A 16,523-nucleotide genomic window follows, 5' to 3' on the forward strand; every position below is an offset into this window, starting at 1 on the left:
AAGAGTGGATTATAGCAGAAATAAGAGGGACCAGAGAGGGGAGGCAGGCTTTGACTAGAATTGTAGGGAGGGGGTCCAGTTGACAAGTGGATAGCTTAGACTTACAGACAAGATCTGAGATTTCTGAGAAAGTAGGGCCCAAAAAAGAGGAAAATCTGTGAGTTGGTAGGTGAAATTCAAATGAAGTACTGGAGGAATCCGTACAGAGAGACTGATGAATCTTCTGGATTTTTTCATTAAAAAAGGACATAAGGGAATTGCAAAAATCAGTTGAGTAAAGGTGAGAAGGTAAAGAATCCGGGGGTTGTGTGATATTATTAAGCAGTGAAAACAATGACTTGGTGCTGCTTTCATTGGAAGAAATAATGTGAGTATAATAGTTAGATTTAGTTTGGGCAATACAGTCCTTGTAATAATGTATATGGTTTTTGAACATCTCTTTGTGAACAAAGAGTCCAGTTTTTTTATATAACCGTTCAAGTTGCCGGCCTTTGGCTTTCAAAAGCCGAAGTTCAGGTGTGAACCAGGGAGCAGAAAAAGAGAAAGAAACAGATCTAGTTTTTAATGGAGCCACAGAGTTAAGAATACCATTAAGTCCAGTGTTATAGTGTGAGACCAGTTCTTCAGGAGTGAATAAATTATGAATGTCCATAAGGGAATCACTACTAGAGGAAAGAGAGTCTAAGTTAATATTCTTACTGTTACGGAAAGACATGAGATGGGAAAGCTTAGTGTTGGAAAGTGCAAGTTTAACATTGAATGATATAAGAAAATGATCAGTTATGGGGAGTTCATCTGCAGTACAATCAAACGGGGTAACTCCAGAACAGCATATCAAGTCCAAGATACGTCCTTTGGAATGAGTGGGAATATCAGTATGCTGCTAGAATCCAAAACTGTCACGGCAGGATATAAGGTCTCTAGTAATAGGGACATTGATATTATCCATATGTATATTGAAATCCCCCAGAAGTATTATGTTTGATGAAACAGTAGATAAGTGTGTAAGAAAAACAGCAAAGTTGTTCAGGAAGTCATTATTTGATTTAGGGGGCCAGTAAACAGTCACAATAATAGTAGGAATAGTTACAGTTAATTGATACACAAGAGATTCAAAAGAACTGAAGTCAGGAACAGAGAACAGCAGGACTTTCCACTTCTCACAATACATTAACACAAGACCTCCTCCCTGGCCAGAGCCATGGGGTTGAGAGATGTAAACAAACCCCAGGGGAGTAGATTCATTAAGTTGGGAAAAGTCATGGAGTTGTTGCCATGTCTCGGTTAGACAGAAAAAGCCAAAGTTACAATCAATGAGGAGATCGTGGATGAGAGGCCCCTTGCTCGTGAGTGAGTGGATGTTCAGCAGAACGAAGTTCACAACGCTGTTATTGCATTTAGCAACAGTGTTAGCCGACCGGGCTAGGCTGGCTAACACACCGTGGTCAGCGACTCTGCCTAAATTACATGGAGGACATTGAGAACTGGACCAGATGGAGTTTATTATTTTTGAACTGTCAGCTTGGATACTCCAGCGGGACCCGCGGTGGATGTATCTCCAACAGGGGAGGAATAGAACGTCTGGGTGGAGATACAGCCCAATCAGCAGAGGCTCGGACAGGTGGAAGCGGAGTCGGAGGAGCTCAGCAGCTGAGTACTGAAGCAGGCCTGTCGCAGGTAGGATAGCGAGCGATAGGAGGGACCAAACAAACACAAACCAAATAAATATCCTACCAGTCCACATGTTAAGTGAAGACGCAGACAACTCAAATGTCCAGAGAACAAAGCCAGGTAAATTTCAAAGTGGGGATAGACTGAAAAATAGTCCATACACAGCCAAATCAGCAGTCAAGCTAGAAATCAGTATAGCTTTAAATGACTGAAAAATAAAACTCAATGAATAAATCCGCCCAAAATGAAAAAGAAAACAGTTGCTTAGTCAATTAGATTTTAAGTTAATCGTAAAAAAAATAGCTCAAGGGAAGAACCACCTGGTGGCACAGTCCATATTCCCTTAAAGTTTTTCTAGTTTTGTGATTTTGTTTCCCATTCTGCTGAAACATCTCATTATTTGACAGGGGAAGTACCAATGGGGACAAAAGAGAGTTTCCTGACATTAAGGGTTTTAGATGCTATTGACATGGTCAGGAGGAATACCTGTGGACACATCTTCCAACTCACCTTGTATGTACAGTAGACTTAGAAAGTATTCAGACCCCTCCACTTTCTGCACACTTTTTTGCTTTGTAAATTGAATTTTAGATGGAAAATCTTTCTACTTTTTCTCATCAGTCTACACTTAATTACCCATAATGGCAAATTGAAAGCATGTTTTCGAAAAGGTCTGCAAATTTATTACATAGTAAATATGCAAACCGTTGGTAATCCTCAAGCATAGAAAGGACAGATAAGACTTTGCCACAAAATACCTGAATGATGGGTAGGGAAGAGTATGTAGAAGAGAAGGAACTTCTCATGATCTGTAGCATACCACATCATCTGTGAAACATGGTGGAGGCAGTGCAATGGCATAGGCATGCCAATGGAAGTGGGTCACCGGTGTTTATTAATGATATGACAAAAGTTGCAGGATGATTTCTGAAGTGCTAAGAAGCCATAAAATTAAATAAGATTTCTAATAAAGCAATTGAGTTGGAACAAAAACCTGCAGCCACTGTGGCTCCATGGGACTGACGTTGCCTAACCCTGATGTATATTGTTCTCTGCTGTGACACAGAATTCTTATTTAAAGAAGTTGAATGTAATAATCTGTTAAAACAACTATGCATGGGTTTGTTTGAAAGAACACTAATGTTGAAATCTAGCTCTTGAGTTAATAATGAAGGAAGACGGGGCATTATTGAAACAGAATATCAAAAAGGACTGTACCATTCTTAAAACTGTAGAATAATCAAACTTTTTCTTTTTGATTAACACTAAATTTATATTTTGAAAATCTTGAAAAAGCATAAGAATTATTTTGTTACCTAACAGATGCACTATTAACCCTGTTCCATCCAGATATTGTTGTATAGCAATATGTTTAGGATTAAAATGTATCTGTTATCCCAAATTGGAATATTGTGCTGGGTAGAATTATAGATAGATAGATAGATAGATAGATAGATAGATAGATAGATAGATAGATAGATAGATAGATAGATAGATACTTTATTAATCCCAATGGGAAATTCACATTCTCCAGCAGCAGCATACTGATACAATAAATAATATTAAATTAAAGATTGTTAATAATGCAGGTGAAAAACAGACAATAACTTTCTTTAATGTTAAATGTTAATGTTTACCCCCCCGGGTGGAATTGAAGAGTCGCATAGTTTGGGGGAGGAACGATCTCCTCAGTCTATCAGTAGAGCAGGACAGTGACAACAGTCTGTCGCTGAAGCTGCTCCTCTGTCTGGAGATGATACTATTTAGTGGATGCAGTGGATTCTCCATAATTGATAGGAGCCTGCTGAGCATCCTTCACTCTGCCACAGATGTTAAACTGTCCAGCTCCATGCCAACAATAGAGCCTGCCTTCCTCACCAGTTTGTCCAGGCGTGAGGCGTCTTTCTTCTTAATGCTGCCTCCCCAGCACACCACCGCGTAGAAGAGGGCGCTCGCCACAACTGTCTGATAGAACATCTGCAGCATCTTATTGCAGATGTTGAAGGACGCCAGCCTTCTAAGGAAGTATAGTCGGCTCTGAATTATGATCATACAACAGATCCCAGTACTGTATAGTAATACTTGCTGGTGCAATGAAGATAACTTAACAGGTAGTTTGTATATATTAAAGTCACAAGATAAAGATAATGAATACCTTCAGTTCTGGCAAATATTTCCAGAGGAATATGATGCCAAAATTATTCCAGGTTAAAAAAAAGATTTCAACCACTTGATCTTAATAGTACCATTTAACCATTCAAAGACTATAACTTGTAGACCACCATCTTTAAAATCTTTGATTAATCTGGCTTTTCTCATATAACGTGTGTTATCCTCTAAATAAAGTCAAAGTTAATTTTTAATAGTTTTTAGAAAGAAACTAATGAGTAAGCCGGATAGATACGCCTTCAAAGGTTTTATATTTACTGTAGGTTAAGTAAACTCGACCTAATATCAATATATCCCTCTGAATCCATGTATTAAGCTTAGATTTACGTTTATCAAGTGTACTGTAAATATTTTAATATTTACCTAAGTCACTCTCTTCAGTAATTTGTAGATATTTTATAATGGCTTTAATCTGAATGCTATAACTATCGATTACTAGACAATCTTGAATTGGCATTAGATCACATTTCTTTAGATTTAAAGTTAAACCAGATGCTTTTGAGAAAAAAATCTAATAAACAGTAACGTTTTTGAGATGTTAAGATTTTTAAAAAAGATAACGGTGTCGTCAGCAAATTGTATAATGATGAATGAGTTTCCAAGTACACTGTTTGCTAAAATCTGATTTTTTTAATGCAAATGTCAAGAATTTCTGTTACTATAATAAATAAAAGATAAGATAAGGGGCTTTATTCCACAACACCTGTTAACCCACCAAATAAGGAAACTCCGAAAAGGCTCGCGCATATACAGCATTAGAATTTCCTTGGAAATGTCGTGCACATGCGCATAAAGTGCGAGGCTACAGGACCTCTTTACTGCACCCGCGCGGTGAAGTACGCCTTCTGTAATACGACTGCACGCCATTTGCAAGCGCGGTTACGCTGGTCGGCAACTCAGTTTTTAACTCCTGCCTGTCCCTTGTGTTTCTATATAAGCACCCCCTGCAACGTTAAAAAAAAACGACTCGATGAAATATAACGGTTAATAACTGTCTCCGGTATTTTAAATTGTTCGGTACTTGTTTTTAGCATGTGTAAACTTGATTAACCGGGCCTGGAAATTGATAAATGTAAAATTTTGAAAACAGGTTCCGTGATTTTCAGCTGACAGATTGGCCCTGCCCCGTGGGCCGCCTATTCTCTGTCAGGTGACAGTCAAGTCACGTGCGACGTTCACCGGCAGTGGTCACGTGAGGGTGGTTTCCCCAAAGTTTAACGTTTTAAAAGTGCGGGTGGTCGTATCACCCTACAAGTAGCACAAGGTAAGTATAGGCTGTTAGCTGGGTGATTGGTTTAGAACATCAACAGAGAACGGGAGGGAATGTTGTCAGCAAAGAAATGTGGAGGCCGGTACAGGGGTCGTGATTCGAAGCGAATTATAGCGACGAAGGCGAGAATGGAGCGACGCTTACAAAGTTAAATGCGCCCAGTATTCTGAATGATTTTATTTATTGTTCCTAAATCTGTCTCGTTATTTTTGAGCGTTTATGAACGTTTGGAAATCATAATGGTTTTGTGGTTATTGAAGTCTCGCATAAATCCGTAACAAATTGTGCAGTCTAGTTCAGTCTGTTAGCAAGTGCTTCCATCCTGTCAACCAGAGCCGAGGCAGCGTTGAGTTGTGCTACGGATAAAGCACCTCGTCTCGTGGTGATTGCTGTCTTCTGATGTGAGTTATTCTAAATTTGTTCATAATTGGGCCGATTATCACCTTTAGGTGGATGAGAAGCCCAAGGCGAAAGCAGTTTTTTGTACTGCATTCTTTTAATTGGAGATTCATTTGATTCTTTCGTCGAATTATTTATCTGACTTCCTCTTTTCCAGTTTCAGATCTAAGGCTAAAGATTACAAATAATCAATTTGAGTTCTTTTTTGGATAGTAATAAAACTGAATTGTGTTAAAGCGATTGCTTTATTCAGTAGGTTTTAATACCGGATGCTACGGTGGTGCGGTGATTAGCAACCACAACGCCTTCACGGCCCGTACGGTGGGAGAGGTGTTTGCATGTTCATTTTAGTTGGAATTTTTGTGTTTGTAACCTGATTCCAAAAAAGCTTCGTTGAACCCAAATGCGTTTTCTCATCTAGTTCGTCTGGTTTCATCGTTTTCGAACTTTGTTGCGATTTCCTCGAAATAGCATTCTGCTGCGGACCGTAAGGACCGTGCCAAGACCTTTTCGAAAGGGTGGTCTCGGTGGGGTAACAAGCCAACTCTGGAGCGGCTCGCTTAAGGTGTGAATGTGATCAGAGATGGGGCCTATCTAACAACATTATACGTGAAACTCTGCGTACTGTGGTAATCCTGCTAAGCCTCTACTGTTGATAATTAGGGAATCTTATTCACAGCATAATGAGTCAAGGGTTAACAAGGAACATTAAAAATTAAATTGGTCAAAAAATGAAATGTTCAAGTACTGTAGGTACAAATGTAGACACATAAAATGAGTCACACAATTGCTAGTAAATCGGTGTAGTCTCTGATTCATGCTGACAGCCTTCAGCAGTTGACCATGTTAAAGGAAAAACACACTCGCGCACACACACACACACACACAGATGTCGAAACCAATAGCGGGGCAATGTTACAAATGAAAGTGATGGGGTATTGTTTTGGTGCACTTACTACCCTTGACCTAACTTTGTCATAGGGCTTCTTCCATAACCACCTGCCCCCAATTGCTTCAGTCTGTGCATTTTAAACTGCTGCTGGGGTGTTTTTAGAGCGCCAAAGATACTGAGCAAAGACTTGACCCTGCGAGAACATTTTTAAAGCTAAATTTGTTATCCATTCAGGAACTCAATAGAATGAGAGACAGGTTGGAAGCATACGCCGATCACGGCACGTTACCATACCCCCCACATGACAAACCACCTGGATTGGGACCCGAATGCAGCCGAGCAATGGGTGACACCTCAGAGCCACACTGGAACAGTGTGAGGATTTTTTATGGTGGCTGTAGTGTTAATCCTGCCACCAACCCCCATTGGAACAAGATAACTGAAGCTTAATAATTTGCACGTTGTAATGAGTGCAGCAACGGTTAAGACAGACCACCACAGCAACTAGACTCCATATGTTTGAGAAGTGCCTCTGTCTGTTATATTTTTCTGTCATTTTAACTATTACATCACTATATCACATAACCACAAATAAAGTTTAGATAGTTGTGGTCTACGGTTACAGAGCATGTTAGAATGCTGCAATTACTTTGTCTGGACATGTTTGCATTTCCATTTAGACAAGAATGGAAAATTTCTTAAGTTTTTGTTTTGCACTCTCCCCCACCAAATCCTGTTGTCTATGGGGGGGTACGAAAGCTTTAGATTCATCAAAAATTTCGAGCACCGGTTTTCTACAGATTTTGACGTTTTACGGTCCCCTGATACCAAAAGCATCAATATCTTGATGATGTGTGTGTGTGTCTGTGTGTCATGGCTTCTGGACAACAGTCTAGAGCTAAAATGTCTGGATGGAAAAAATACCAAACTCGAAACTTAAGCCTGTTATGAGATGACGATGTGCTAATTAGTTTTTGAGCCAAATCGTGCAAGACAAAGAGACACTGTCTAGAACATGAGTGCTGAACTCCGATCCTGGAGGGCCGCAGTGGCTGCAGGTTTTCATTCGAACCATCGTCTTCATTAGTAACCAGTTTTTGTTGCTTATTAACTTTTTTTGCCTTAGTTTTAATTGACGTGACTCAGACCCCTTAGTTGTTTCTTTTTCCTTAACTAGCAGCCAAACAATAAAGACACAAAACAAGCCAGCTCACCTGTGCCCATCACATAATATCTGAAAGTAAATAAAAGTGATGGTCTCGGTAAGGCTGATCTCTCAGGTCACCAGAACATTTTGACGGTGTTCTTAGAAAACACCAAAAAATCCACAAAAGTTTTGGAAATGTCTGCTGTGGCAGAATGAGAGCAGCAACAAGCCCTGGAATTAAATAATGGGTTTAATTAACAGCAAGAATAAGCTTTTCATTAAGAGATTGGTTGGAGTTTGAAATCTCAATTTAGCTGGTCATCTGTCGGCTCCTTTCACATCTCATTTCTGTTTGGTTGTCATTTAATGAAGAAAAGAATCGATTCCGAGGACTGGACCATTATAAATAGGGCTATTGAAATGAAGGGAAAAGGAGTTAATTAGCAGTGAAAACCGGTCACTGATTAGGAAAAGGGTAAGAATGAAAACCTGCAGCCACCAGGCCCAGTGTTTGACACCCATGCTCTACAGGAACCCTCAAATACCATTATTCTACAATTAATTATGAATTCTTCTTGTTGATTGCTGTCATGATGACTTATTTAATGATCAGAAAGATCAGCATCAGAGCGGTAAATAATCACTGAAATGTTCTAGAATAGTTCAGGTCACTTGGTTCCTAGCGTGCAAAGCCTACTGATGCTTGCGTCCAAATTTTTTGTTTAGGCGTGTAGTCAGCAAGTGGATGTTGTGCAGCCTCATCATATACTGGTATTAGACAGATGTTTTGATTCATGTGTTTTGAATACTGACATTTGCATCTCCTGTGGCTCTTTATCGGCTCTCTTAACTGCATTCCTTTTGATGAACAACAGAGAGCACACTCAGCAGCTGCAACAACATACCATTCATGTTTACCATCAGTTCATTGATGCCGCCGAATGCAAATGTATAAGCTGATGCTACAGAAATGGTTTTCCTTTGCATCAGGTTATGTTTAAGATGTGCAATGTGCCGTCTGCATGCATGACACATGTCTAATAGTTTTTTTTTTTTTTGTTTTTTTTTGGAGACTTCAACTGTAGATGGGTCATCATAATTTGTTGGATCAGATCAATGAGAGCACCACTGCTCTTTGCAATTCATACTTTGAGTGCTCCTTTGATGAGACATTGGATTGGCTTAGAAATGTGATGCTCAGTGAGCGGTCTAATTGTTCCCACAGAGTTTTAAACAAAATTCACTCATGGTTGTCCTGAACATCTGGTTTCAGCAAAAATTCACATTAAAGTCTGCAGTGTGAAACTCAGTCGTACTAATGAGATAAAAACAAAGTAATGAATCGCCCTTTGATTTGGAATAAAAGCAAATGGATTAAGAGAATGGAACACCAAGTTTACTCTGTGATGGACTGCTGTCCTGTCTGGAGTTTGTTTTTGACTGGTGCCAGCTCAGTCCTACTAGGATAGGCTCCATGCTGAACTGAACAAAGAAGGACAAGGTTCGAGTGCCCTTCATTAGCACTAAGCAGTGAAGTTGAAACTTTCATTTTTACTGTACTGTTTGTTATGAGCAAAAATTAGTGTGGTTATGCCTGTGTATTTGTTTTAAATAGTGCCACACTGCATCTAGCTCCAGTTTAAGAGGAAATATCTATCTATCTATCTATCTGTTAGCATTCTATCAGTTGTTCCCTGTTGCATCAGTTTGTGCTTATATAAAACTGATGGGAATGTTTAGTGTCTGATGTTCACTAAGAGAAATGTGCATAAGAGAAGACACACAGGTTGCATGATGAATGAAAAAGTGCTTTTAACACAGACATTGTATATACAAATTGCCATTTTGTTTAAAAAGCAAGAAACCAATAATGTATTTGGTTGTAACCAAAGACCTGGTTGGCTAACAAAGCAAAGAATGGTATAGAAAAAGTTAAGACAATAAGAACTGAAATAACTGCCCCTGTTATAAATAACAGCCTCCACTTTGCAGAAGTCACTCACAACTGACATAAAGGCAAAAAGCCAAGACTCTCATCACTGGGCCAGTGGAGAGATGAATTTGTATGGTTCTGGAGCAAAGTTCTATCGACGCATGATACAGTAAGAGACGGCAAGAAATCAATTACCCATTATCCCAAGTACAATACTTTATTTGTAAAATAAATGGGAAGGAGTGTCATGGCTTGATCATATAGACCTGCCTTTGAAATTGAATGATGCTGTAATGCAGGCTTTTAACAGTAAAACTCAGAAGAATAGACAAACACTTTCATTCCCTATATACCCTTTGATCCTGTGCTAAATTAAACATGGTTTAACAGTGGCTAGAGGCAGTCCTACTAGCTTTGAAACCAATGAAGAAACCAATCCTGGAGGCAATATCAGCTCATTGTGGAGAACATTCATGTAACAAAATCCAAATAAGCAAAACAAAATCATGCAAAACATTTGTGCCTCCAAGAGGTAGTACAATAGCCTGAGTGCCCAGAGAAATGCTCAGTGAGAATGCCATTATTCCTGCCTGCTGATTACAGGAAAATACCTCTTGACTTGGCAGTATATTATGTACTTCATTATCCAGACAGACAGGAACTCAACACACACTGTCCACATCATAAAAAAGTTCATCAGGTATGAGGGTAGGAAGACTTGGAATGGACAGATGTTGCACAGTAACATATCAGTTCTGTTTCACAGACTTAATTACATTGTGTGTGTGCGGTTTTTTTATTATAGGTGTTTTTAAATATATGCTTGAAAAACATTGTATCTAAAATTGTGAAGAACCACCCATTGTTACATGAAGCAATGTCTCCATTTAATGAAAAGAGTATGATACATTAGAACATTCTTAATACAGTAAACTGGTAATTGTAATATACATTGCTATTTTTTTTCTTCATTAGTTACATACACACACACACACACATATATATATATATATATATGGGGGGGGGGGTAAATTTCAACTTTGGCTGTAATTAATGTTCCTGTTTTGTCCGTTCCAAGTAAAGAATGCAGTTTTTGATGTATCTGAATATGTTTTAAATTGATCGGGTCTCATGTAATTGAGCCTTCTGAGAGCAGACTGCAATTTAAACATGCCGACTTGCTGAAATCTTCTCTTTGCTTTTCAGATGGCCTTCCTTTTTTCCTTAGTCTTCAGTTTAGGAGTTCTGCATATCCAGGGAGCTCCTGAGTCAGATGAGATCAAATACTTGCCAGGCCTTGAAAAGCAGCCCAGCTTCAGACAGTACTCTGGATACTTGAATGTCGTGGAGGACAAGCACCTTCACTATTGGTATGACTACACTGTCGTGTTACATATTATCTACAACATGGTAATGAATTGCTAAGTAATACTAGCATTGTTGGACTCTTAGTAACTATTATTGTTTAATTAAATCAGGAAATAAAACTACCAATGTACCATTAATAAGTGACCTGTTACACTTGCTAGCTGTCAGCTGATATATACCTGCCATACTTCTCAAACAAATTATGGGAACTCATGCACATCTTTTTCCATTTACTCTGTGTCTAGCATTTGCTTATTATGCTGCATTTCAGTGATTAGTGGAAGTAAACAGAAATGGGTCAGGCTACTGAAATTAAAAAGCCTTAATATCTGTTTGACATTAAAAATGAGAAATTTGAAGTCCAAAGGTCCTTTTTTCTTACCATTTACTTTTCTTATCTCGATAATCTTCCATATTAATTAACTATCAGCAACTTTGCGGACATGTTCATTCCAGCACTTCTGAGTTTAAGCAAGTACAAGCTTCTTGTCTACAATTGAAGTACAAACTTATTGGTCACCAACAAAAAGAGAAGGGTGGGGAGGGATGGTTGATATTGAAATGTAGTCCACTTACTTCACAAGTAGTATGAAGAGTGTGCTTAAGTTTCGACAAAATGACACCCTGGCCTTTAAGTTGTCTTTTTGTACAAAAAGGCCTTTGTCTGCTGATGTTTTTGACATGTGCATTTTGCGCATACAGCTTTTTTTTTTAGATATTTAAATAGTGTAAACTTCTGATGAGTAGTTTTTAGTTTTATAAATTTCCATTGTTTGTGTTGATAGTATAGATTACACAAAATTTTAAATCCATCAGTCAATGCTATATTTTAGTCAAATGAAATCTGATATTATTGTCCCTTTTTGTATAGAGTAAAGAAATGTGAAGGGTTCACATTATGTAATCACTTCAGAGATCATAAGGATAATTAATTAGTTTTCAATTTTTTCAAGGTTTAAATCATCAAAACCATATGTACATGATGTATTCAGCAAAAAAAAAAAAATTTTGTTTGAAAAATGTTTTACATCTTACTGCTGTAACACCAGCTTTTTATGTTCTGGAATTCTTGTTTTGGTGTTTTAAAGTATGAAGGCTCTGTTCACAGCTGATGTATTTAATCTTATTTAAGTTGAGTCAGATATTTTTCTTAAGATATGGCTTAGTTCAAAATATGCATTTCAGAAGAAAAACACAATTCGACTGGTCAATGCAGGTAACATGTTTCACTCTGTTTGCCCACCTGTTACAGCATATTTCAGTTGTGATGGTTTCTGGGGTTATGAAATAAATTAATACTTTAAAGTATAAATGTTCATTTCTTAGTTGCTCTGATCACATTGGAGGCAATTATAAGGAAATTTAAGATATTGTGCATTTAATTGTATTTGCAGAAAGTTTATTTCCAAAACACAGCTGTATTCTCTTTATACCTCATGTTCAAGTCTTTATTGTGATTATATCAGAGAATAATGCAAACCAAACACATGAGGGCGCTATTGCAAAGCTGTAATTCATAGTTGTTTCTCTGTTGTACATTTTGTAGTTGTACAGTATAATCCATAATGATAATTATCCATCTTGAGAAAATACATAGCTTCCTGGCTAAAACTGTTTACCACCATCTCATCATTTATATTTTGGTTTCTATAGTTAACATTGTGTACATAAACTACAGTGCTAAATGCATTGTATAGAGGGAGCCTTTCTGTACAGTGCTTCAGTGTAACAAATCTATACATTAGTTAATTATTACATGTTTTTAAAGCTATTAGGATAAATATTCCATTTTAACAATACAGTATATATACTTTAGCATTCAAGTTTTGTACGGCCTCAGTAATCGAGTATTCTACCAATTATTCCATTGATTAATCAAGTATTTGGATAAAAATACTTTTGCTTTAAGAAGCAATAGCTAATATATAAAAGAGAAAATGAGACCTCTCTCTTAAAATTATCAGGTGATTGATTTCCATTTTAGAGAAAACATTTTTATTGCTTAAATTGCATACAATAAAATTATTTGTCAAAACAAAGCCTGTTTAGTGCATTGAAGTGCCATATTACGTTCTGGGCTTTAAAGAAAACATTGTCTGAAACACAAACAAATAAATGCAAAAATAATGTATCAATTACAAATTACTTTAAACAAGGTGTATAATATACAGCCTAACTAAGGCATAAATCAATAATAATAATACATAAAAATTGCCTTTAATTTGTGCAACTTTCAGAACTATAAGTTTCATCCCAACTACAGCTCAGGCATCATGTAAGCCTTTACTGTCTTCTTGAAAGGCTTTTGGGCATTCTTAGGAGACCAAAAAAAAAAAGAAATTGACAGGATCATATCCGCTGGATGAGGTAGATATGGTGTGCGTAAAAATAGTGTGTTGCTTTTTTTTTCTCTTTCTCCATTTTGCAATCTGGACCATCAAATCATGTCATGTATCCACAAGGTAAGCTTGTTGTGCAGTACTAATAATCATCCGTGTGAAACACGATTAGCTTGCTGAAGTGCAGTCACATGGATTAAACAAAGCTTCTATGCAAAGAATTTGCCTAGATGATTTTTAGTAATCGAATTACTCAAGTTTCTCAAAGAATAGTTTCAGCCCTAAAGTTTTGCCTGTACTGTAGTGGTTACAGTACTTTGTTTAAATCTTACTTTGTAAATGTTCTTCTACAAAAGTCTTGAATCATTGCATTATGGGGGGGATAAAGAGTTGACTTTGACAGAGAGCAGAATCCCCCAAGCTTTAGTATACCCTGTCTTACCCAAGATTGACATTCAGTATTATAAAATTGATTTGTGGCAAATTCTTTACTTCTTCTTTTTGATAAATGCAAATACTGATGGATTATAATTTATGCTCCATGGAAGTAAGTTATACAAATTGGATAGTATTTGCAGCAGGGGTTAGAGTGGAGAGCATATGATAACTTACTACAATGAAAATATCTTATTCACCACATAACTGATTATAACTCTGAATGCTTTATTGTAAGATACCTGCAGACATGAAAATAATTTGTTTAGAGAAACCTAACTGCACTAATGGAGCAAATTACTCTGAAACAAATGGTTTCATGTATACAGTATTCTTTGCTTCTTTATTTCCATTGAAGATCATACAGAGCTCCACCTGGGTTTGGTTGGTAAATGTTAGTCATGGAAAAACAAACTGTCTGGAATATATTATATAAATGCCTTCTACATGAATGCTGTCTTTTTATATTTATTTATTGAAACAATTCTCTTTTTCTTTCAAGTTAATTGTCTCTCTCTCTCTCTCTCTCTCTCAGGTTTGTGGAATCACAGACCAACCCTTCATCCAGCCCAGTAGTACTTTGGCTCAATGGAGGTCCAGGCTGTAGCTCTTTGGATGGATTACTAACAGAGCATGGGCCTTTCCTAGTATGTTTTGTCGTGAAGTATTATGACTTCCTTTCTTAGAATGAGAGAACCTTGTAGCTAACTTTTGTTTTTTCCAATGGGTGGAACTTGTTAGATGTCATGTCTAAAACAGTCAAGTACTTTATTTTACTTTCCCAGTAATAAGCCAGCATTATTTCCTTTTGTAGGTTCAGCCTGATGGTGCTTCTTTAAAGTACAACCCATTTGCTTGGAATATGGTAGGTTCAGTGAGCAAAGTAAGCAACTATCTTTTCTTTTTGCATTGTTGTCTACCATACATTATTGTTTCCTACTGACTACAGACACCCCAAAGCCATTGGGCATCAAGAACTTATGGCAAAAAGATTAGCTACAGCATGGCAAAAATATTATATTTTAAATGACGTATATTTTTTTCAAGGTAAGCCGATAACTAGAGAGTTATGGTACAAATAGTTTGCAGGAATACCCTAATCAAATTTAGTCTACAGTTTGTTTCTAATGAAACACATCATTGAAATTCCATAAAAGTTATGTAGCCATGCAGATGAGAAAATGTTACATGATATTTAGTATTTTTAATTTATCTAAAATACCGTAGTCAAGTGAGGTTAAAATAATTTGTCAAAGTCAAACAATTGGCCAAAAAACCAAAGCTGTATCATATCTGGGTTGATAGATAATCATGAAGCAGTGTTGGTCTTGTTATGATTTCATTGTTAGTAAGTTTTCTGTTTAGATGTTAGTTGAAATTTAGATTGACAGTTTTTCAGTTTGTTTAATTTAGTTAACAGCCTTATCATATGTGAGGAGGTAAATAAACAGCATCTGGCTGCTTATTAGTTGATTTATTTCCCATTCTCTTATTTTAAAGCACTACTTTCTATAGTTTGAAATGTACATATTTTTTTGAAGGCCAGTGTAGTTGCTCATGAGCACACAGTTTGTGCAAAGTGGTAAACAGTAAATAGCGCGGGCAGAGTTGCTCAAGGTAATGCATGTAACATGTTTTTTACAGGTAAAAAGGGATTGCTTTCAGTTCATGTTTCTCTTGCTTGATAATATTTTTTAGTATATTTTTATAAGACCCAGGTGAGAAATATTCAGGGTACTCGCATACACACAAAAGCATATGGACTGAGGGAGGTGAATGCCGTTCTTTTCCTGACTGGTAATATTGCAGCTTTAAATGTGCAGTTTAAATACAGTCACTGGTGATGCAGACCCATTTTCTCAGAAGACCTAGAGCAGTTTAACTTGGAAGAACTGATTTAAAATACTATCATGTTATTTTATTACAGTTGGCTGCATCCTATCCCAGCCAGCATAGGGTGCAAGGCAGGAATAAACCCTGGACAGGGTGTCAGTCCATCACAGGGCAAACACACACACACCAAACACACTTTAGGGCCAGTTTAGTTTTGACAGTTCAGCTAACCTGCATGTCTTAACGGAGGGAGGATAACTGGAGCACCTGGACGAAACACATGCAAATGTGGGGAGAACTTGCAAAGTCCACGCAGAGAGGATATGGGAAACTAACTCTGGTTTCTTTACTGTGAGGCAGTAGTACTACCACTGTGCCAGCCGACTTTAAATCTGAAGAGTATTTTATCAGTTATTGTATTGGAATAGTATTGAGTGCACTGCTAATGACCTGTGTTTGTTCTTTGTTTGAAATTTTCATAGTATGGATTTTAAAGTTACAGTAATCCCTCACCTATCGCAGGGGTTACGTTCCAGAGCACCCCGCGATAGGTGAAAATCTGCGAAGTAGCGACCTATATTTATTTTATTATTTATACATATTTTAAGGCTTTATAAACCCTTCCCACACTCTTATAAACCTTTCTCACTCTCTTGTTAACCTTTCCCACGCTTTTATAAACACTTCCTATGCTCTTAAACACTTTCTGCATTCTTAAACACCGCAGACCAACACTGCACGCAGCGATCAGACGTCAATGTGTCTGCACTTGCTTTGTGAAGGGGGGCAGCTGAACTCTCAGCAGAGCAGAAATGGACTTTGTGCTGCTTCTGCCAAAATGCCTGCTTGGCGCTCTGCGTGTTCGGAAGGAGGAGGAGGAGTGGGGGGTGTGAGGGCTGAACGCACATTCGCTCAAACCCCCCTCCCCGGAGGCGCAGTAAGCTCCTGCCTATTCTCCTTTGCGTTCATTCAGCTCCCCACCCCCTTGACAATGCGAAGTGGACTTTGTGCTGCTTGTCGCTCTGCGTGTCAATAATTTAAAAGCCTGTACAATCAGGCTTTTAGGT

The 16,523-nt window shown here is 37.7% G+C and overlaps 1 protein-coding gene across 1 annotated transcript in view; it reads left to right on the forward strand.

Annotated features, from left to right (window-relative positions):
* Window positions 1–4,972: 4,972 nt before the first annotated feature.
* Window positions 4,973–16,523, forward strand: part of ctsa (cathepsin A) — a 38,749-nt gene continuing 27,198 nt past the window's right edge. The window contains exons 1-4 of the mRNA XM_028811972.2: window positions 4,973–5,104; window positions 10,688–10,851; window positions 14,159–14,270; window positions 14,438–14,488. Of these exons, the coding sequence (XP_028667805.1) occupies window positions 10,688–10,851; window positions 14,159–14,270; window positions 14,438–14,488 (327 nt within the window). The 5' untranslated portion in view covers window positions 4,973–5,104. The remainder of the gene's footprint in view (window positions 5,105–10,687; window positions 10,852–14,158; window positions 14,271–14,437; window positions 14,489–16,523) is intronic.

This window comes from Erpetoichthys calabaricus, chromosome 10 (genome assembly GCF_900747795.2).
Source record: "Erpetoichthys calabaricus chromosome 10, fErpCal1.3, whole genome shotgun sequence".
NCBI classification, from domain to species: domain Eukaryota; kingdom Metazoa; phylum Chordata; class Cladistia; order Polypteriformes; family Polypteridae; genus Erpetoichthys; species Erpetoichthys calabaricus.